The sequence below is a fragment of the Polyodon spathula genome, chromosome 8 (genome assembly GCF_017654505.1).
Source record: "Polyodon spathula isolate WHYD16114869_AA chromosome 8, ASM1765450v1, whole genome shotgun sequence".
Lineage (NCBI taxonomy): Eukaryota > Metazoa > Chordata > Actinopteri > Acipenseriformes > Polyodontidae > Polyodon > Polyodon spathula.
The window spans coordinates 9997995-10019931 of record NC_054541.1 but is presented as its reverse complement, the minus strand read 5'-3'; the positions used below and the strand labels follow the sequence as shown (position 1 = coordinate 10019931).

The window sequence follows — 21937 nt, the reverse complement described above, 5'->3', positions numbered from 1 at the left end:
ACACCTATTTTTACAGTTTTTATGTTTTCTTAAATTTCTTATTGGATGTAAATACAGAAATGTACAGTAATACGATGACGGAGAGTCGTTTTTCTAATCCTACACCTGCACTAAAGACGCGGTGAGCCTTGCATGATAATACATGGTACAGCTTCAGCAGTTCAAAGCCTTGCAAGGACCTCAGCCTGTTCATTCTGTCTCTTTGTAAATGTGAGAGAGGGGAGGAGAGAGCGACATTATGCAAATGAGAGAGATCAGTGTTGCCGTGACCAGGTTTCCAGGAAGAGGCAGCACCCTGGCTGCTTACTGGTTAGAGACCATGTGAACAAAGTGACACGGGAGGGATAGTTTTGCTTGAAACGCTTCCGGTGTTTTTTTTCCTTGGGAACAGTTTTTTGTTTTTAAGTCGGAGACGGTGTAGAGGGGCGGGCGGCAGTGCTACTGTATTTTTAGGAGTTACCAATACCAACAACAATCAGTTGGTGTAAGCTGGTCCAACAGGAAAGGATTTGGCAGGCAGCCCTTCAAACAAACAGAGCCTCCAGTGTTTTAAGTTTGTAGGTAAGGATACTGTATTTACTCTATCTTATTGAGTTTCGCTTTTAATTCATTGTCTGGAAACCCTGGTAAACCAGTCAACTATTATCACGTTATAGCACCTTGTGTATAAGGATGGTATTCCTTGTATATTTAAATTCTATACAGCATATAAATAAGTGCTTACCCAGCAGTACATATTGTACTTTAAATATACTGAATCACATGTTTATTACTTGCTACAGCTTATACAGTTGCAGTGAAACTTTATGCAGTCCTAGAATATGTGGGGCAGTGGCAGTTCAACACTGCCGTTCCTGGTTCCCATGAGGTTTCTGTTTAAGACAAGCTGCTTGAAGAGGAAAATGTTGTATTTGCCTTGGCTCTTGCTAAGTTGCAGCTTCATGCATTATGACTCCCTCTTGTGGACTCTCTTGTGACCATAAACAAGTTGTCACAAATTATGATATTGACTTTTTACTGTGGATGTTTTATACGGTACCTTGTTGAAGAGATCACAACACAGTCACGTTATATTCAAGCCTGAAACAAGAGAAAATAAACTAAAAGGACCTGATACTTTGGTGCTATTACAAGTAGCGTTTCTGACAGATTAATAATTCAATAGAAAATGAACTCGGGGTGGATACTTTTGCAACTGTATATTCTGTCATCATATCACTGCTGCAGCATTGGGGTTCACAGAGTCTAGGCCAGCTATGTTACAAACTGTACAGGGAAGTGTGTGCCTGTGTGCAGTGCTTGGGGGGCTGAGGCTGGTACTGTACAGTGTTGTTTCCAAGAAGAGTCACAGTCAATCAATACCCATCAACTGAGCCAGTTCACACTGCCATAGTTAATCTGTCTGGAAAAAGAAAACAACAACTCTGCAGTACTGGAATACAGAGATTCAGTGTTATTAAGGGCCCATTGTCTCCAGTTTGTGTCTCATCCCTCTACCTACTAATTAAGGATATGCAACAATGTGTATCTCTGGCAATGGGAATATAGTGGAGGCCCCCATACATGTTTTGTATTTGTGTAATTTTAAAGTTGGAGAACCAGTTACTGTAATTATGATAACCTGGTTAGAATATTTTTTTTGCACAAGTACGTACTGCACACAGGAACTTTTGTTACTTACGCAGGAGGCTGTGTGGTCCAGTGGTTTAGAAAAGGACTTGTAACCAGGAGATGCCCGGTTCAAATCCCAGCTCAGTGATCCCAAGCAAGTCATTTAATCTCCTTGTGCTCTGTCTTTCGGGTGAGATTTTGTTGTAAGTGACTCTGCAGCTGATGCATAGTTCACACACTCTAGTCTCTTATCTTGTAAAGCGCTTTGTGATGGTGGTCCACTATGAAAGGCGCTATGTAAAAATTGATTATTATTATGTACAGTGTAGTACTGTAGGTAATCTGCTTTTTACATAATCGTGATCCAGCTGCCCAGATTTAATTAACAGCATTGGTGGATGAAATGGATGTATTGGACACACTTGTTGATAATGAAAGAAAGCACTTTTAACCAGCTGCTCCGGGTAAGAAGGCTAATTGTTGCTAGTGTGTTTTTGGTCAATAGAGATTATGAAAATAGCTGGCTACTCTTTTCCACTGCCCGCTTGCTCTCTCCCTCTGCCATTGGCTGGTTAGTCAAGCGAGTCTATTTTAAAGCAGTGACTCACACACATGGCCCACATACTGCACTTACTTGTATGTAAGAATAAAAGAAAGCCCTCAGACTGTGTCTCGTTGCTCGCAGAACAAGCATGTTGCTGTAAACGTGTTCCTGCAATGCACGACTGCTGTTGCAACGTGGCGCTTGTTTGCGACCGTGTTCGTTGTCTGAATGTTGCGCTTCTCACTAGACCTGCTGTAAAGAGGTTCTCTGCATGTTCTTTGTAACGCCCGGTCCATTTAACTGTTTTAAAATATGTTCTGATGCATAATAGCATACCTGTTTGTGTCTGCTCCAAGTGCTGACGGTGATTTTTTTTTTTTTTTTTATATAATCCTCTCTTGGGTGTTTTTCTCACTCTCTTTCCAGAATGTAATGCTGGATTCTGAAGTCTGATCACATCGTTCCATGCTGGTAAGAAGGTAAGTCGTGGTGGGCCACTTTCTCTTGTGATTTTTCAAAAAACCCTAGATGTGTATAAGAGAGGCTGTTTTTGTTCTCCCTTCACAAACATATAGTGGTTCACTTTACTCAACATGCTTCTTTTATCTAGTTGACTGCATTGCAATGTGCTTTTTGGACTTGCAGAATTTAATGTAGGGCTACCTGGTTCAACCAGTTCACTGTGGCTTGTACAATGATTATGTATGAGGCAAAAGCTTAGCTTCTCTGGAACCTTACTGCCTGTCTGTTAATGAAAGAAATTTAAAATAAAGGTAGATTACTATAGATGTCTCCTCCCTCCGAGCCAGTGCTGACTTGGAAATGGGGCCAGGCCAGTGTGTGTGTGGGTGCGCGCGCGCCTGTCTGCCTGCAAGTCTCCAGCGAGTCTTCTCTAAATCCCTGCTGGAGCGCACACACAACGTCACATGACAGGAATGCACCAGAGCAGGACAGAGCACCAGACAGTGAAAAGCAGAGTCTGCTGCTCACTGTAGCCGGCTGCTGTGCTAAATTGGCAGAGCAGCACTTTTCAGCTATAATGAGAGAATTTTTTTTAACTAGCACCAGTCCTCTAAACACCATTTTAAAGATGGGTGCTTGTTCATGCTTCTGATTCTTTTATAATATCAGACAGTCTGAGCTTTCCCTTTTGATATGTTTACCTAGCAACAGGATGTTTTTTTTATTCTTTTGAAAATGTTTGACTTTTTTAATGTTAATTGAACAAAAATACTTTTTTTAAAATTATTTTTATTATTTAAATTGATGCTGATTTGGTAAAATTGTGACAAGCACATTTTTAACTTCATACATGGTATCATTTGCTTGCTGAGAGCACCATTTGCTCAATGGGACTTGTGCGTATTTCATCCTGCACCATCACAGCTTAGTCAATAGCCATTGCAACCAGTAGTCTGTAGAGTAGAAAGAAAACACAACTGTATGCCTTTCTATATTGCTATATCTAGCAATTCATTTGTAAATACATTTTAAAAAAATACATAAAAACTTGTCTCTTGCACTGTGAGTTTTTTTTTTGGTTTGTTTTTAAGCTTCCTGTTTGAGGTAAGACCAATGTACCGTAGGCTGCCAGCTTATTATACTTGGCACTTAGTCCTTGTCACACGGCTGCTGGTTGTCCTTTCTTGAAGTGTGGAAGTAAAGTTTAGAACACAAGCATCCAAAATCTAGAGAACCACAAAACCACACTGGCGGCCCATTTCCTGGGAGAATGAAATTGCTGTAAACGGGTACCTTGCGTGGATTCAGTGTATTTCTCATCCTTAAACGGCTTTTTAAAATAACCTACGTGTTTGGAAAGAGATTTGCCAGATGGTACAGTATCTGTTCGACTTGCAGATAAGTTGCTTAGCAATACAGATCAAAAAGTACTTTGCTGTAATACTACATTATTATTATTATTATTATTATTATTATTATTAATAATCTTAAAATAAAAAATAAACTGTTTCAGAACTGCTGCCCAGTGGAACAGTGGCAATTACCGTAGTCCTTTTGAATTTAAGATACACTTTGTGAACCATTTTTGCAGAGTACACAAGCAGCAAGTGAGTTACTGCCGAGAAAAGACAAACCAAAACTGCTCTGCCCAATCTCGAATCATCCAGTACCTGCGAGTAGCTGTTTTCAAAGTCATTCGCTTCCTGAGGAATTCTAAGAGAAGCTTTTACAATTCCTGTGTTTCCTCAAATTGAGGGTGGTAAATTTGGTCTGCGTCTTAAATTCTAAAGAATACGGGATCTCCCAAGAAATCTAATGACGTGTTCTTTTCTGTTTTGTTGGCGCTCACCTGCATGTCTGTACAATCTCATCTCGCTCCTGATTAACAGGAGGGTTGTTTATAGGAGAAGTCTTCTGAGACTAAAGCCAACCGTGCAAGCTGTCACTCAAGACGTACAACATTCTACTCTAATGCTGTCCCTTGTGTCCTTGAAGTTTTTATTTACACAGTATGCGGAAAGCTAAAGAGATATATTTCCACTACAGCACTGGCGGGATTTAAGCATTTGAGTGCTGAGCCATTACAATGCCCAGTGGTCTCCATTCTTCTGTTTCAAACGCTTGATTTTTTTAAAATAACTATTTATATTTAAAGGAAAATGGAGCATGACATGAAGTAAGTTAAACAATTCCATTGATGTAATGCCAGGATCAGTCTTTTTTAAAGTCAGGCTTCAATGTGCTGGTGCTCTGATCGCCTGTGTAAAATCTGCATCTCTGTGCTCTGGGTGTAAAACTGTGTGTGGTGCCTGGATGCGTCCAACTGGAGAGTGAAATCGGTTTAAAAAAAAAAAAACAATGGCAGGACTTGGAAAGATGTGGAACTTGTTTATCGACTTCCGTCCGGAAACAATAGTCTTCAGTAAATAATATTAGGGATCTGTGCAAAAATTGTTGCTTACCCTTTAAGGTGATGTCTACGTTTAATTATATAAGGATTTTATTATAAATGGCAACATGATGTTATATTCTTAAAAGGAAGATGTATCTTTTTAAAACGCAAATCGATATGGGAAGACCCAACCCAACAGGACTGTTGCCTAAATACCCCCCCCCCCCCCCCGACCCCCACCCTTCAATACCCCCTGAAACACCGTCTGATTTCATAAGAAGTTAAATTGGGTGTCTGGCCTGACCACAGCTGTTTCTGAACAGTCACTGTAGCTTTTTGATGCTTCCCTAGTGAACACCGGTCCACCAGGCATACATTGTGTCTGTCGATTTATCATAGGGGAACACTATTTAAATTGTGCTTACTCCAACATTCTAACTGTGTAGTTACACAAAGTGTGTGTGTGTGTGTGTGTGTGAAGCTCCCAGCTTGTACAATTCAAAAGGCTGCATTGAATGAATAAGATTATTAGGAAAGACTAAGACGTGGAAGGGAATCTCTGGCTTTTCTTCTTGTCTACCGAGACATTTAAATGAGTAATTCAATGTTCTACAAACCCCACCAAAATATCAGTTTCTGCTTCTAGCTCTTTTAAAGCAGTCTTGACTTGAAGCATGCTTGGAGGAGTGATCTGCCCTTGTCTAATCAGGTTTGTCATGGAACGTGGTTTACTGTTGGAGTCCTAATAATCCACTCCTGTCATTGCTGAAAAGCAGATGCTGTGTTAGGGGGTGGGGTGGTTAATACATTGGAGGTTGGTGATAATTTTGAATGACTGATCTTGGCTGCCAGTGGCTGGCATTGCTGCCAACAGGCCATCAGGCTTTGTTGAGAAATGCCAGCTGTTTTGTTGGTCTGCGCAGGTACTGCACTGCTTCAACAGTAGCAGGAATATAATATTTTATCTGTTGGTAAGAATCCAAACAAAACTCTGTTTGGTGCTCATTTTGCACAGCTTTCCCGAGCCTTTTGCACCTGTTGCATCTGCTTACTGATAACACAACCTGGAGTACAGAGACCAGTGCTTTCACTAGTGTTGCTGCACTGAACCCCTGGGTTATCACTTGTGTTGTCAGTCTTCTTCTAATTTACAAGTTGTAATGCAGCACACTATTTGGTGTTTGTTTATATATATATATATATATATATATATATATATTTAGAATAGGTATTTCTTAATGTTTTCATTGTATTTTCATTTTTTACGTTCCCTTGCAGTTGCTGATATGTGTGCAAGATGAGCGGATTGGGAGAAAACTCCTTGGAACCCCTGAGTTCGGACCGAAAGCGCAAGCTCTCGTCCTGTGACACGCCAGGCTTGAGGTGGGCAATCCGGTGGTTGAGTTGGCGGGGGGGGGTTTACAGACCGACCGACAGCGACGAAATCATTTGTTGAAATAGAAGTTTGCTTCGTTCAGTTCGGATTGCGCAGCGAGGCTTTTATTGCAGCTCTTAATTTATAACGGGGTAGAAAGTAATTCATGACGTGTTGTGTTTCAGCTGTGACAAACGGCGCCGGGAGCAGGAGAGCAAGTACATCGAGGAGCTAGCAGAGCTGATTTCAGCAAACCTGAGTGACATCGATAACTTCAACGTCAAGCCTGACAAGTGTGCCATTCTGAAAGAAACTGTTCGACAGATCAGACAGATTAAAGAGCAAGGTACTTTCTACAGGTGTTTCATTCATTTCCTCTGCTTTGCTTTGACGGGTTGCGAATCTCATCCTTAAACATCTGTCTGTTTTGTTCTAACGTCGCACAGTAGCAAGTTTAATATGTGTTCTGGTGACACAAACACTGGAGATCATTTTGTTGAAATGCTTGCATGTAATAATTTCTGTCTAATTGACTGATACAAAGTCTGAATACTTCTAAAGCACTGTATGAATATTTTCTCTGTCACTGCTGAATAATATGGCTGATAATTGTAGAAGATGATAACCAAAGGCATGGACACTGTTGATGCAAATTAAACGCAGCATACCAACAATCTACAGTTCCATTTTTATATTCTGAGGTTGTAGTCTTTACTGTGCCAAAGGGGGAATGCAAGTAAAGTGCAGCGAGATGCTGCTTCTACCTCCCCTATACCAACAATATCAAACGGGCTAAGATACAATTATCAAGCAGGACGGGGGTCAATTCCTGCTTTTCAATTCCAGTTCCTTTTAAAATCATTTCCAATTCTCATTCCATTTTAATCAGGCCAACATGTCATTGATCAGAATTGCAATCGCCAGTATTCTGTGCTACGAAACATACAAAATATACGATAACAGTAATAATTTTAATTTCAAAAACTGAGCATTGTCTGCCCCTCCCCAGCTTGTGTTATCCAGAAGCTAACCTTTTAATTTCTTCATTCACCATCTTGATATTACGGGGCATCATAGTAAGTTTTATAATTTAAGTAAATATTCTTTAACAGGGCAGCTGCATGTTTTACTTGTGTAATTCCTTTTGGTCAGTATGCCCAGATAATACCAGTACTGTACCTAAACCTTGAGTCCTGCTAAACCTCAAGGTTTGTTCAACATTACCGATACATTACACCAATGAAGGAGTAAACACAAATGAATAACAAAAAAAAGGAACATTGTGTTCTTTACTCAGTTTTCTTTTATCTGTTTAAAAGCCACATGTGTTTTGGCTCTAGACCCATGAAATATTTGTAACATTTAGGTTTAATTCTTAGAATCGTCAGAGCCTTGGTTGGAAGGGGAAGAGTATATGACAACCTTAGACTCTGGAGAAAGGTTGCCATAGAAACTAAAGGTGAATAGTGAAGCTGCACATGCGATCCTGTGTCATCATGCCATCGTCTCTGTGTCTCTGAATTCATTTAAAGGGCGAGCGACACCTGTGCTGCTCTTCAGCTTCGGTGCCCTGTTTTCTTTCTATTGTCTTTGTCTTGTATGGTTAAGCAGTGCACTGTCTGGTGTAGGTACAGGCTGGCATGTACAGTTGATTGTCGCGTCGTCCTCTGAGGGTTTTGTGTGAAAAAATGTTTTAATATGTTTTATTAAACGGCATTGCCTATTGAAAATGAAGTCCTGTTGCCACTAGCACCAGATTGTAATAATAGGGCTGTTTTGGCAGGTGTTTTAAAACCTCTGTGCTTGACCTTCTCAGACTATACCTTGAAGCTCATGTTCTTTAAAAAGTTTTGCTTTTAAAACTTTGTTCATATATTTTACATACAGGGAGTTCCAGAAAGTCCAGAACCCTATCAGAAAAATAGTTTCCCAATGAATGCTCAAAATGTAATGGTAGTCTATCCACAATGGCATATGCCTACACAGTCAGTCCAGTCTGAGTGCTAAGGAAGCATATGGGTCCAGTCTAATAAAGCACAGTGTTGGGCAAATGTCGAAGTACAGCATGGGATTGTTTTGGTGTTGAAGGTGACCTTTGTGTAAATCCGACCTTCAGTTGTGCAGTTTGATTCAGATTGAGTTGCAGGTGAGTGATTCTGTACCCGGAACTATGTGCCTGTGTGTTTTGTTAATTTGCAGGGAAAGCTTCCTCCAGCGATGATGTTCAGAAGGCTGACGTGTCCTCCACTGGCCAGGGGGTCATTGACAAGGACTCGCTGGGTCCGCTCTTGCTGCAGGTGAGCCTGTGTGCCTTCAGCAAGTCTGACTGCAAGACTGGGCTAGGTTATCATGCTTGTGCTTGTGCTGGACCTGCTCCAAATGGAGAGCACAGCTCTGTATTTCTCTTTTTAAGCACACTGTTGCTTGCATTCTATGTGTGATTTCTGAAGAACATTGCCACCTTGTGGCACGTTCTCAGACAGCTTTTTTCTTTATTGGAGAACGTGTTATATTTTAGTAATTGGTTACTAGTAGTGAAGCTTGAGGCCAACATGCAGAATTGAGCCCTAATGTACAGTATGTCTGTGAAAAGACATAACCGAGAAACGGTGCTCCGATTGCTAAAAGGGAAACGATTGGAACAGACCCTCGTAATGAAAGCAGGGTTCTCCCCAGGCCTTTTTAGCCGGACAGGCCAGGCTGTTACCTCCCAGCTGAAAAGCCCTGAGCTGCTGAGTGTCTTGCAGGTGCTACTGTGCCTCTAATGATAAGGATTGATTGCGCTGCTAGCAGACTGGATCGCTTGCGTGCGGTGGGTGGAGAGTGTCTTGGAACCACACGACAGCTGTGTTGCTGTTACGTCTTAACATTTAACCAGTCAGAGAGTTGAAGGGGTGGGTTTTCCGTTTTAAGCACTTTGAGCGGTTGAAACATCAAATGACTGCTAAAAAAACAGATTTATTTTCTAAGCAAAAATAGTGATGATAAATGTGGAAATTATCAATCTGAAACAGATGATGAAAAAGAAAAAAGAGCAATGTGATAGTCAACGAAGAGCAAATTGTAGAAAGCGAATTGGAAGAACAGCAAGAGGGGCCAGGGCATACAAAAAAAGAAAGAAGCTTTGTTATAGTGGGCATGATGTTATGTGGTATGATGTGCAAGCTCTGCCAGAAACACAAAGATTGCAAAGGATCAGGGGGTAAGTGGAGCAGTGCAGCCTGGGTACGAAGTAGGGTGAATTATTATTCATTATTCAGTTTATTTATTTATTCAAGTTCTTTGTCTTTATATATTTAAGGTAAGGCAATTTTATTTGACTATTAAAAGTGCTCCCGGCTATAATGCTGTGCCACCCAGCTATACAGAATTCCTGGGGAGAACCCTGTGGAAGCACATGTATTCAGCTGACCAGCACAAATTGAAACAATTGATTGGAGACAGTAATGCCGGCACTTAATACTTGTGATTCCAAAGTGTATTCCTGAGAAGGACAAATCCCCTGCCATTTTATATTTGAGATTGCCCAGTATTGGTTTTATAAGGCACCCGCAAGGATGTGTCAGAACGCTTCAGAAGATAGTAAGCTTTAATCCAGATTTGTTCTGCCATTCTTATGCTAGGCTTGCATAGTCAACTCCTGGGTAGCAGAAAATAATAATAAAAAAAACTGCCTCCGTTCATAACGCTCATCTTTTGTATTTCGTTTTCCTGCAGGCGCTGGACGGCTTTTTGTTCGTAGTGAACCGGGATGGCAGCATCGTCTTTGTGTCCGACAATGTGACTCAGTACCTGCAGTACAAGCAGGAGGAGCTCATCAACACCAGCGTCTACAACATCCTGCACGAGGAGGACCGCGAGGAGTTCCACAAGAACCTGCCCAAGACCTCCGGTAAGGAGGCTGCTGTTGGGAACTTCGGCCTCTTGACGGTGGCGGAGCTCAATTGGCAACAATGCTAACCAAAGTCCGCCTGTCTTTTCCACAGAACTGGGACAGCACCGGCAATGGCAATGGGAGCGTCCCTCTAAAGAATGGCTCTCCAATCCTGGTCCTGGAAGACCTGTGTCCCTCCTGGTGTTCCAGTTGTACCCTAAATTAATTACTTGGACCAATTAAGCTTCTAATAAGCATTTAATTAGTCCAAGTAATTAATTTTAGGTTATAGTTGGAACTTAAACCAGGAGGGACACTGGCCCTCCAGGACCAGGGTTGGAGACCCCTGCTGTAAAGGGATCCATGTCATCCATTAAATCCGCTTCGCCTGTCCCTTTTTTCTTCTTTTTTTTTTTTTTTTTTATACCAAATGTCTTCAGTCTGACAGGTGTGGTGCCTGTAGAGGTGAAATGGGAGATTTTAACACAGTGAGCCATGTGGCCCCTTCCACCTGCAAGCTGTGACTGTAGTACTGGTAGAGTAAGGACTAGAATGTTCAGTTTTCACTTACAGAGACCTGCATGATACAAGATATAATGGTCTCGCTGCCTCCAAAGTGATGGGTTGTTAAATTGCAACACAATGTTGGGTGGTGTGCAGCCACAAAAAGACAAGGGTTGTGCACTGTAGCGATTTTTTCTTAGTGTTTTCAGGCTAAATTTGTGACCTCCTGTTTTACATTTTTGTCTCTGCAGTGAATGGAGTTTCCTGGGGGAATGAGGCTCCCAGGCAGAAGAGTCACACGTTTAACTGTCGAATGCTGGTGAAGTATGGCCATAACCCCTCAGAGGATGGCTCTGGGAGCCCACGATATGAAACCATGCAGTGCTTTGCTCTTTCGCAGCCAAAGGCCATGATGGAGGAAGGAGAAGGTACAGCACGATCACTGCACGGACATGTATAGATTATGTATAATGAGGGGAACTATCTAAGAGCATAGCAAATTATCTAACCTGCCCTATCGGAAATGTGTGCATTAAAAGGGTTTGCTTTTTATGTTTATCAGTTATTTTACATGCATTCGTGTTGAATTAAACAAGGCTGGATTATGCTAGTGATCCATGATGTCATGCGAATGCTCTTTTCATTTTTTGTTTTTTCAGACCTGCAATCTTGTATGATTTGTGTGGCAAGACGAGTTAGTGCGGAGAGAACTGAGAACTTCGTTACGCGCCATGACCTGACAGGTAAGAAGCAGCTTACTAGTTCCTTTTGTTAATTCCCCATTGATAGCTTGTGCCTTTGTAATTCAATGTCTATAGCAGTCTGAAAACACTCTTCATAGTTTCACTGTGTATATGGCTATTTAAGGGTTGAGGACCAAAACTTCAGACATAGTTCATCTGTGAAAGGTGAAGTCTGTATTGATATAGAGTGACATTACTTTTCTTTTATAGGGAAGCTGATTCAAATAGACACCAACTCCCTCCGTGCCTCCATGAGACCTGGCTGGGAAGACCTGTTGCGAAGGTGCATCCAGATGTTCATGCACCACAGTGAGGGACAACCATGGTCACACAAACGCCACTACCAAGAAGGTAAGTCCTCAGCATTTGGCTTGGCCATTCCCCCCCCCGGACGAATGTTCTGATTCTGTCTGAAAATTTGCATGTTTTATTGGAACTCTGCAATGAATAAATGCAATTTTAACTTTTCTTTTGAACCTTTCCTTTGCAGCCTTCATGCAGGGCCATGCCGAGACCCCGCTGTACCGGTTCTCCTTGTCCGATGGAACTCCGGTAACGGCCCAAACCAAAAGTAAACTTTACCGCAACCACATGACCAATGAGCCCCAGTGCTTCATATCCAACCACCTGCTGCAAAGGTAAATCCTACTTTAACTTGACCTTTCACCTGCTATGTCCTGATTTATTCAATTCACTCTTGGTTTTCAAAAGGTTTGGATGGAACAGTTATCTGTTAACTTTAACCCATTTTTTCCAGCTTTGCATAAGGACATATAGCCACTTGCTTTCTAATTTGTCTTGTCCTTTGAGACTTTGGCGGTGACCTGTTCTTCTGTTGCCCTTTCAGAGATCAGAATGGATACAGAGCGAACCAGGCCCCCATGATGCAGGGTATGAGGGCCCAGTCGATGGTGAATCCCAACCCTGTCTCAATGAACATCCCCCAAGGACCGGGGATGGGCATGGGGGTCAGCCGGGGCTATGGCATGAATGAACCCAGTCCCATGGGACAGATGGTGAACTCCAGGTATGGTGGAAGCAGTGGGATGATGCAGATGAACCAGATGAACCATGCAGGCCCAGGGATGATGCAACAGCAGCACCAGCAACAACAGCAGCTGCACCAACACCAACAGCAGCAATCGCCTTACCACGGTGGAGGATATGGGCTCGGGATGAGCAGTCCATCTCATGGGAGCCCAAGTATGAATGTATCCCAGCAAAACCTAATGGTCTCTCCCAGAAACCGTGGGAGTCCCAAAATGGGGGCCAGCCAGTTTTCTCCAGGAGGTATGATAGTGTAGTGTGTGTGTATTTGTCCCCTCCTTGATTATTAACTGCATGATGCAGAGATCACAAGTACAATTTCTAATAATATAAAGGAGCTTGTAAAACTATTTATTTATTATGTCAGTTAAGGTGGTACCAAAGAATTGTAGAAATTGACTGTATAGAAGCTACACTGGACAGATATTTTAGGCATCTAATTCTTGTTTTGATAGTTTGATTGACTGAATAAATTGGCTTTTTTTTTTACCTCTCCAGGCATGCACTCGCCCATGGCTCCTGGTAGCGGTGGAGGTGGTGGGGGAGGAGGCAGCAGTTTCTCCAGCAGCTCTCTCAATGCTTTGCAGGCCATTAGCGAGGGGGTGGGCAACAACCTTCCCTCCACCCTCTCCTCCCCGGCTCACAAGCCAGACAGCTCGCCCAGCATCAACTCTTCACAGCAACAGCATCAGAATCAGCAGTGTAAGCAGGGCCACATTGACTCCAAAAGCCCAGCCAGCATGTACGGGGGCGATCAACAACATCCCCACCATCATCACCACCATCACAACACCCCCGGCGAGAGCACTGCTGACCGGCCTGACAGCCAGGCCAACCTCCACGTCACCAAGGAGGGCAGCGAGGTGGGCAGCGGCACCATGGAAGCCCAGCGAAGGATGCCAGACAGCAAGGGGAATAAGAAGCTACTGCAGCTGCTGACTTCTTCTGATGAAAAGTCATTGGTAGGTGGCGGACCCACTGGAGCCACCACCCCCACCTCGCTGGACCCCACAGCCAAGGATTCTGCAGCCTGCGTGACCAGCCCCTCCTCATCTGGGGTCTCCTCTTCCACTGCTCAGCCCCCAGGTGGAGGCTCGTCGTCGTCGTCCATGCTGCAGGAGAAGCACAAGATCCTCCACAAGCTACTGCAGAACAGCAACTCCCCAGACGAAGTGGCCAAGATCACAGCTGAGGCCACAGGCAAGGAGAGCGTTAGCCACGAGGCTGGGGTGGCAGAGCTCGCTGCCTCCAGTGGAGGAGCAGACATCAAACAGGAACAGCTGAGCCCCAAAAAGGAGAAGGCCCATGTCCTGCTGCGCCTCCTGCTGGACAAGGATGACTCCAAAGACTCTGCCACCAAGGATGTCAAGCCTAAACTGGAGGAGCTGGATGGGAAGAACCCTCAGGGTGCCTGCAGCAGCTCGGGAATCATGACAGCTGTGCCAGAGAATGGGGAGCGCAAGATCAAGACCGAGCCCCCAGATGAGGTATGTCAAAGTCAATAAGGCTTGCTCTTTGTAACACCCCCCCCCCCCCCCCCCCTTCTTTCAGACAATCACACATTATGTTTTTGGTGTTTTATTCCATTCCTAGTCCTATTAAGATGTTCTGTGTTTCGTGCTTGTCCCCTCTCACAGTTGAGTCATGACATGGACACATTGGAGACCATCCTGGGAGGCCTCAGCGGCTCAAGTTTCTTCCAGGATTCAGCAAGTGGAGGAGGGGGGCGTGCCGACGGGATGAGCAAGCAGCATGCTTCTCTGGATGGGAGCGGACTTGGTGACGTGTTCAATCGTTGTTATATATAATGAGAGCATGATTTGTGGAAAATTACTGTACAGATAAATACTGTGTGGTATTATGTAAGTATTTGTATGTGCACACAATGTGAGTTGTAGTGTTGTGGTGTGTTTCAGGTTTGAGGAGCCCCGACTCTGTGCCCGGGCCCCGCGCCCCGTTCCAGCGGGCCATGTCGATGGATGGGAAGCCCATGGCAGGAGCAGGGTCCGCGGGGAGGCGGAGTGCTCCCTGCTCCGTGCACATCAAGCAGGAAGTCATGGACCCACGAATAATGGGCAGCCCAGAGAACTTTCCAGGGAACATGGGTAGGTGTTGTCCATACTCTCTCTCTTTACCACTGCCACTTGGTTTGTTACATATCGGTGACAACAGAACGCAACATATCTATTGATTTTTTTTTAATAAGATATTTTGTACTATTTATACATAGATTTTTTTTTTTTGTCTAGGCATGCCTAATAGGCTGATGGGAGTCCCCCAGCGTTCTCCTATGGGTGGATCGGGTGAGTGGGGTTTGCCCCGTTCGAATGCAAGCCCAGTGGGGTCTGCAGGTCACCCCTCCATGATCCGGCCAAGAATGGACTATAACGCTGCAATGGCCAAAACCATGATGGGCGGTCCAATGGTCAGCAGGTCCAACAGCATGCCAGCGAGAGGGTCAATGCTGCAGCAGCAGCTGATGGACGTGGGTAAGGAAACATCTGTCTGACTGACTGAAGTGTCCTGCGCCATTGGACAACACATCTCTGTTGCTGAGCTTTTGCTGCAATGCAGCATTGCCTGTTTTTTTTTATTTTATGTTAGAGAAGTAAAATGATGCTAACTTGATGCAAACTTATAAAATCTGTCGCAACACGGACAGCAGAACTCCATGTTTTTGAAGGTTGTATTTTCGTTCTGTTCCTTTTCCATTACCAGGTGACATGGGCATGAGTCATTTCAGTCATCAGGGACCTCCCAGATCTCCTTCCTGGCCTGACAACATGCTGCCAATGGAGCCAGGGCCACAGAGCGGCCAGCAGAACAGGTACCTGCCGCCTTCAGGCATGCCCTTGAAAATCTCCCATCCAAGTCATGTCCTGCTCCCGCCTGCTTAGTTACTGACTTTACAATAAGCATTTAACTGTCAAAACTGATCTACTTGTAAGGAGTGAAAAGCAAAAATATTACAGTAATTAAGGGCATACTAAAGATTAGGTGTTGAATGGAAGACTGATGTAAATTGGATGAATGCACAAAGAGAATCAATTATGAATGAATGCTGGAAAAAAAAAGAAATTGTAGACCAAAAGGTAGAACTCATTCAAACTGTTGAGTTTGAAAAAAAAAAAAAAAATCAATTATTAAAACAAAAGTTTGCTGTTCGTTAAGCCTAATCTCCCCTCTTACCTTGGAGTCTCTGTCCTGAACAGTGGTCTCACTGTCTCTTGAGCAGGTGGAATTGTTAGAGTAATCTGCTTGTCCTGTGTGTGTGTTTCAGACGGCAGTTTGGCACCCCTCTGGATGAGTTGCTGGTGCCCCCGTCCACCAGCGAGGGTCAGAGTGATGAGCGTGCCCTCCTGGACCAGCTGGACTCGCTGCTCAACAACACAGATGTCATGACACTGGAGGAGATCGACAGGGCGCTGGGCATCCCTGACCTTGTGAGCCAGGTGAGGGCACCCTTCCTCCGCTCGCTCTCAAATGCACCTGCTCTGTGCTGAGTAGGACTAGAGCAGCCTTTTCAATCTAGCAACTTTCTAAACCAGTAAAATCTCTGTCCAGATCTTTGTATGTTAGGTATTTTAATACCCCTTTTACACAGTAAACCAATACATGCAGCATTCATTTTTTTTGTAACCATCTGCAGGGCCAGGGTGTGGACCCCCAGTCGGAGCAGTTCTCAGGACAGGACCCAGCCATGATGATGGATCAGAAGCCTCCCATGTACAGCCAGGGTTATCCTGGGCCCCCGGGCATGGGGATGCCGGCTGGCTACAGCAACGCAATGCAGGGCCAACCCACAGGCTTCAACCCCATGATGAGTCAGATGAGCCAACAGGGCAACTTCCCCATGTCGGGCATGCACCCCCGTGCCACTATGATGAGGCCGCGCATGATGAACGCACCCAAGCAACTCCGCCTGCAGCTGCAGCAGAGACTGCAGGGCCAGCAGGTAACCTGATGTGAACTGCTGGCCTGCTCTACACGAGTAACATGTTGCTACAGCACAGCTGTTGATGAATATTCTTAACTTCTTTGAGAACAGCTGAACCATGTGTGTTTTATTTAATGTTTAATCAGCCATCAGTCCAATCCCTGTTTGTAGCATCTGTGCTCCTTGAGTGCATGCAAGGCGTTTTAATGTGAACTCTGTTCCTTTGTGCAGTTCATGAACCAGAGCCGGCAGAACCTGGGGATGAAGATGGAGAGCCCAGTGGCGGGGGGGAGCCCTTTGCTGCGGCCCGGCATGCAGCCCCCCATGGGAGGACAGGTACACAGCGCACTGGTGGTGGGGTTACAAGACTTGATTTGGTTTTTTAAAACTGATTTCTCTGAGAGCTTCTAAGTCACCTTTGTAAGCGCCGTAGTATGGTTCTCAATATTAACATCAGTCCTCTTAATTGTAAAGCTTCAGTGTTATAGGTGTCACTTTAAACCTGGAGTGTCCATTGGGGTGCAGACAGACCCAGTGTTCTGCTTGTGCAGCTGGATTGTATTTGGAGGATATTGATCCATTCTTTTTCCCCAGCCGGGGTTCCTCAATGCTCAGATGATGGCTCAGCGGAACAGGGAGATCTTGAACCACCAGCTGCGGCGCCAGAGGATGATGATGCTAATGCAGCAGCAGCAGCAGCAGCAGCAGCAGCAGGCAGCGGGGAGCTTCAGCCCTCCTCCCAACGTCACCGCCCCTGGAGGCATGGACACCCCCATGGGGGGCCCTCCCATGAGCCAGGCCCCCCCACAGCAGTTCTCCTACCCGGCCAACTATGGTAACGAGTTCATTTATGCAAACAAAAAGTCTTTGGAGAAATCGTTTTTCTCGTGTTTTCTGAGGTCCTGAATGCAACCAAAAGTATTTGAGTCTTGCACAAAAAGTAGAGTTTGTGACTTAACGTTTAATGTTATATGTTAGAAGGCAGCTGAAGTACATAATAATGCATGTAAACTGTATTGTAATGTGCCTTCCTTGTACACCCTTCTGCAATACTAGGAATGAACCAGCAGGGGGACCCCTCGTTTGTACGCTCTGCTGCTGCCAGTCCTCCGAACCCCATGATGTCGGCTCGGCTGGGACCGCCTCAGACTCCCATGATGCAGCAGCACCCGCCTCAGAGTGCACCCATGTATCAGACTGCCGACATGAAAGGCTGGCCACAGGGAGGCATGGCCAGGAACAGGTACACACAATACAATACCAGTCGTGGAGTGCAATCCTTCATTACCGACAGCAGCCGTTCACCTAATCTGTTGAGAGCTGGCCAGACTTGGGGGTCATAACGGGGAACAGGTTTTCATATTGAGCTAATTGGAAATAGGGAGTTTACGATACAATCTACAGTGCTATACAACAAGTACTGTGTTTCAGAGAATCATACTCTTTTAAAAAGACTGTATACATTTGCTGTTTTAGACGGTTTCCCACTGGTATGCAACATCTGTGCTGCAATCGTCCTGAATTACCCATTCCTATAAGGCAAGCGTTGATGTTTGTGTAAGTCTGTGGCCCGTGCATCTTCAGCGTCTCGCACCTCATTCGCCTCTCAAGTTGCAGTCTTCTTCATGTACAGTATGCAGTGCACAGGAGAAATGGGACTGTGTTGCTGTGTGTAACTGGTTTGTGTTGCCATATTATAGTTCATACCCTCAGCAGCAGTTTGCCCAGCAGGGGAACCCTGGCTCTTACAACAGCATGATGATGAACGGTACCATGCCATTGAATGGAAGTGGGGCCCACATGACGCAGATGAACATGAACCCCATGGCAATGGGTGGGATGCCCATGGGGCCGGAACAGGTGGGTCTGGGTGGCACCTTTTTATAAATAGAGTTCTTACAAAAGATGCTGGAAGGGAAATGTTATTCCATTACTGATTTTTGAGGATATACCAAGTGTGAGCTAAACAGAGGTACATTCCAATCAGTAGTGGATATCTATTTCAGGGAACCAGAGTTATGACACAGCTGTTCTCTTCTACGTATTTTATATGAAAGTGCATAAATACTTTGATATAAACATAGATCTTTAATTTGTCGTCTTCTTTTTTTTCCAGAAATATTGCTGACCCCCTGGATCATATACTAGTGGAGGAATCCTAATTCACTGTGAACGTTTGGAAAGATGAGGGCTCTGTTTTTAGGCAGCTTGAACGTGCCCATTCCAGCCGACTGTGGGTTTAACCTGAACACTGTTCCCAGTACACCAGGCCAGTTTGTACCGGGGAGCCAAGAGAGGGCTGTTGGATTCCTGTTAGCTGACAAGTGATTTAAAACAATCCCATTTATCTTAAGCGGACTATGGTGGAAAAACCAGGAAAAAAGAATTTTATTTAAGATTAAAAAAAAAAAAAAAAAAAAAAGAGAATAAAAGGATGGATGTTTTGGGAAGTGTATGAAATCTTAGAAGCTAGAAATCTTTCTTTTTTTTTTTATAAAAACTGGGCCAAACCCCCCCCACAAACAACATAAAATAATGATGAGGGTTTCCTTTCTTAACTAGAACCCAAATCATGCAGTACTGAGATGTGGAAAACACTGTATGCTTTGTTACATGCTGGGCTTGGGTACTCTGGATAATCACAAGCAAGTTGTGTGTCAGTTATTGCACTCTATAGAAAGGCTGATATTGAAAGGATTGTTGCAATATTTCTTGTTCATTTTATAGCCTTATTCAAGAGCTAATGCACAGAGCAAAGCAGATCATTTCTTTTAAATTGGGGTCCATTGTAATTTTAAAGGTAATAAATGGAAAGCAGTGAGCACAGAGAGATATTCTTTATTATGCATATTTAAGCAATAATTCGCTCAAAGCAAAGGTACTACAGTATTAGATGTCACATCTTGTTTTCTGTGAAATGTATATTGTAAATATGCTCAGAAATAATGTATTATATCGGCTTTTGTAGGTCACACACATACATTTTTTTTGCACAGATTGTCAAGGCTAAATATTTAAGATACTGTTTTCTGTACTTTTCTTAAGGTCAAAACTGCATTTAACCCCCCCCCCCCCCCCCCAAGTTTCATTTTTTTCAATAAGAGCTTTTTTTTTTGTTTTTTTTTTGTTTTGTTTTAAGCACTTTTATTTCTCTGATGCAAAATACAAATTAACCTATTTATATTTGTGTAGGGATGGGAAGGAGGGGAGGGGGTTGTGAGCATGTAGGTGTCCGGCTTTGGGTGAAACAGGATTACATTTTATTCTGACGAGGAACATTTTAATAAGAACGTCAAACACAGACATTTAATACAGATAAGAGTGGATCTTGTATACCCTCGGTACATTGTATTTTATGCTTGGTGGCTTAGAAACCCAACATGTGCTGAATTATTCCAAGTTCGAATGAGCTGTAAAGTGCCAAGCATGCAAATATTTTACCCATTCAGTCTTTCTGTTCTAGACATATTGAGTAGTTTAGGACAGTCGGCATTTCTGTGTTGAGGACGTGTCTTGTCCGACCTTTGAACTTGCAAGCCAACAGGCTTTCTGCCAATTTTATTTATTTTATTCTTTGTTTTTTGAGAAGGGGCTGTTTTGTTTAGTCTTGGTAAACCATTTGTAAACTCTCTTTAGGATCTGAGGCATTATTGATTTTACTGCCACCTTGAACTGCAGGCAACTATGAGGGAATAAAGAGCAGATTAGTCTGAAGTTGCTGTAGGGGGTGAGTGTATTTGTGGGGGGTGGGACCTTTCGTATTTATTTAGTTAGATATGTTGGTACCTTAGCAGATTAATAAAGGTAGTTTTTTTTATTCTTTTTTTTTTTTTTTTTTTTTTTTTTTTTTTTTTTAAGATCTTTATAGATGTTTTCATAGATGGAAAAGTATCTACACATTAGGTTTCTGTGTAAAAAAAGTCACGTATTTTTTCCAGTGCATAGAAAAAGAAAACAGAAAATCTATTATATATAATCATATATATATTATATATAATATATCTATATATATATAATATATATATCTATATACTGTATGTCGTCAGCACATGTACAAAACACAAGTTCAGGCCTAAACGAATGTGAACGTCTCACAAAAGTTCTGTCGAAGTCAAAGTCTAGTTGGACTTATTAACTGACATAAGGTCAAAGGGTCAGGACTTTATGTCTAACGTTCCTCAAGTGACACATCACAACGGAGTTCTAATAAAAAACTTTCACTCACACCTATACCTTCATATTTTTTTATAATTTTTTTTTTTTTTTATTATTATTATTATTATTATTATTAAATAGTACAGTGAGGAAATATTTTAGTTTTTGTGAAGATCTGAAGGCTTTAAGATTTGTAGAGAGAATTTCAATAATAAAACCGAGGCAATATTTGTATGTCAATGCTTAATACGAAAAAGAAAAAGGAAAAAAAAAATAGAATTGCTATTCTGTATTCCGTGTTATATAACAAAAAAAAAAAAAAGCAACATTTACGGTCATAATTTCAGGATGTAAATTACTATTGCAGTTTTTGTTTTCTTTCTTACTTGTTTCTTGATGTTAATATTGATGTAAATACAAATTTCTATTGAAATGTTTGTCTTTGTATATTTCGTTTGATAACACTTTTACAGTAGGGGAGAACAGAAAATGCACACAGCCTCGTCACGCTATTTAAGCCAAATGGTTTAAGTGCAGCTCGTTTTAGCTTTTATTTTAGCAGCCCACCGTCAGGTTCGGCACCTTGGTTGGTGCTTTTCATGCAGTTGGTTTTGTACATCAGTCATCCACTAATCAAGCCACAGTCCGTATTACATCAGCTGGTGTGCTAGACCCGTGATCCACAGCAGCCAGTCCTAGTTGTCAGGGAAGTAGGCACACACAAATCTCATTAACAGTCAGGTGATGGGGGTGAATCCTGTTTTGATCTTTGTCTTCAAACTTAAATCCATTGAGTTGTCGACATATGTGCGGAAAGGTAGGCCACGCTCTATACCTGGTGCAGAAAGATGTGCCCGATGTTAAACTGGACTTTTTTTTTTTTTTTTTGGAGGGTTAAATCTTAAGCTCGGTATTCACATTCTTTCTGCACCTATGCTGAATTCTTTATTTTCCAAACTTTTAATATAATAAATTGCTGCAGATGTTAACCAGTTGGACTTTGTATATTGTTTCAACTTTAGTTTTAAATGGCCGCTTCTAACCCAGGGGTGCCCAAAGGTGGCCATTCCACTCCAGGTCTTTGTTACAACCCTGTTCTAAATAGTTTAACTCAACCAAGTAAACCTCCATCCAGACCCTGAAGTAATTAACTGTATAATTTTACCTGTTAAACCTGGAGTGGAATGGCCCTCCAGGACTGTGACTGGACACCCTGGTTCTGTCCCAGTGTTGAGAGCCGATACAGCAGTTAAACAGCTTAACCCTTAGGGGTGCCAGGCACATTCTGGGGTG

The 21937-nt window shown here is 43.1% G+C and overlaps 1 protein-coding gene across 4 annotated transcripts in view; it reads left to right on the top strand.

Annotated features, from left to right (window-relative positions):
- Positions 1-19578, top strand: part of LOC121319348 (nuclear receptor coactivator 3-like) — a 62399-nt gene extending 42821 nt beyond the window's left edge. For 2 of the 4 annotated variants that reach the window (XM_041256697.1, XM_041256698.1), the window contains 21 exons: positions 6288-6392; positions 6570-6730; positions 8584-8681; positions 10102-10276; positions 11014-11190; positions 11422-11505; positions 11716-11856; positions 11996-12143; positions 12353-12795; positions 13051-14039; positions 14190-14331; positions 14469-14657; positions 14802-15041; positions 15271-15379; positions 15833-16004; positions 16202-16507; positions 16721-16825; positions 17084-17324; positions 17546-17732; positions 18190-18349; positions 18606-19578. In XM_041256697.1, the coding sequence (XP_041112631.1) occupies positions 6307-6392; positions 6570-6730; positions 8584-8681; positions 10102-10276; positions 11014-11190; positions 11422-11505; positions 11716-11856; positions 11996-12143; positions 12353-12795; positions 13051-14039; positions 14190-14331; positions 14469-14657; positions 14802-15041; positions 15271-15379; positions 15833-16004; positions 16202-16507; positions 16721-16825; positions 17084-17324; positions 17546-17732; positions 18190-18349; positions 18606-18617 (4365 nt within the window). In that variant the 5' untranslated portion in view covers positions 6288-6306 and the 3' untranslated portion in view covers positions 18618-19578. Of the gene's footprint in view, positions 1-340; positions 562-2581; positions 2635-6287; positions 6393-6569; positions 6731-8583; positions 8682-10101; positions 10277-11013; positions 11191-11421; positions 11506-11715; positions 11857-11995; positions 12144-12352; positions 12796-13050; positions 14040-14189; positions 14332-14468; positions 14658-14801; positions 15042-15270; positions 15380-15832; positions 16005-16201; positions 16508-16720; positions 16826-17083; positions 17325-17545; positions 17733-18189; positions 18350-18605 lie in introns of those variants that run through there. The other 2 variants (XM_041256699.1, XM_041256696.1) reach the window with 2 other exon arrangements.
- The last annotated feature ends 2359 nt before the right edge of the window (positions 19579-21937 follow it).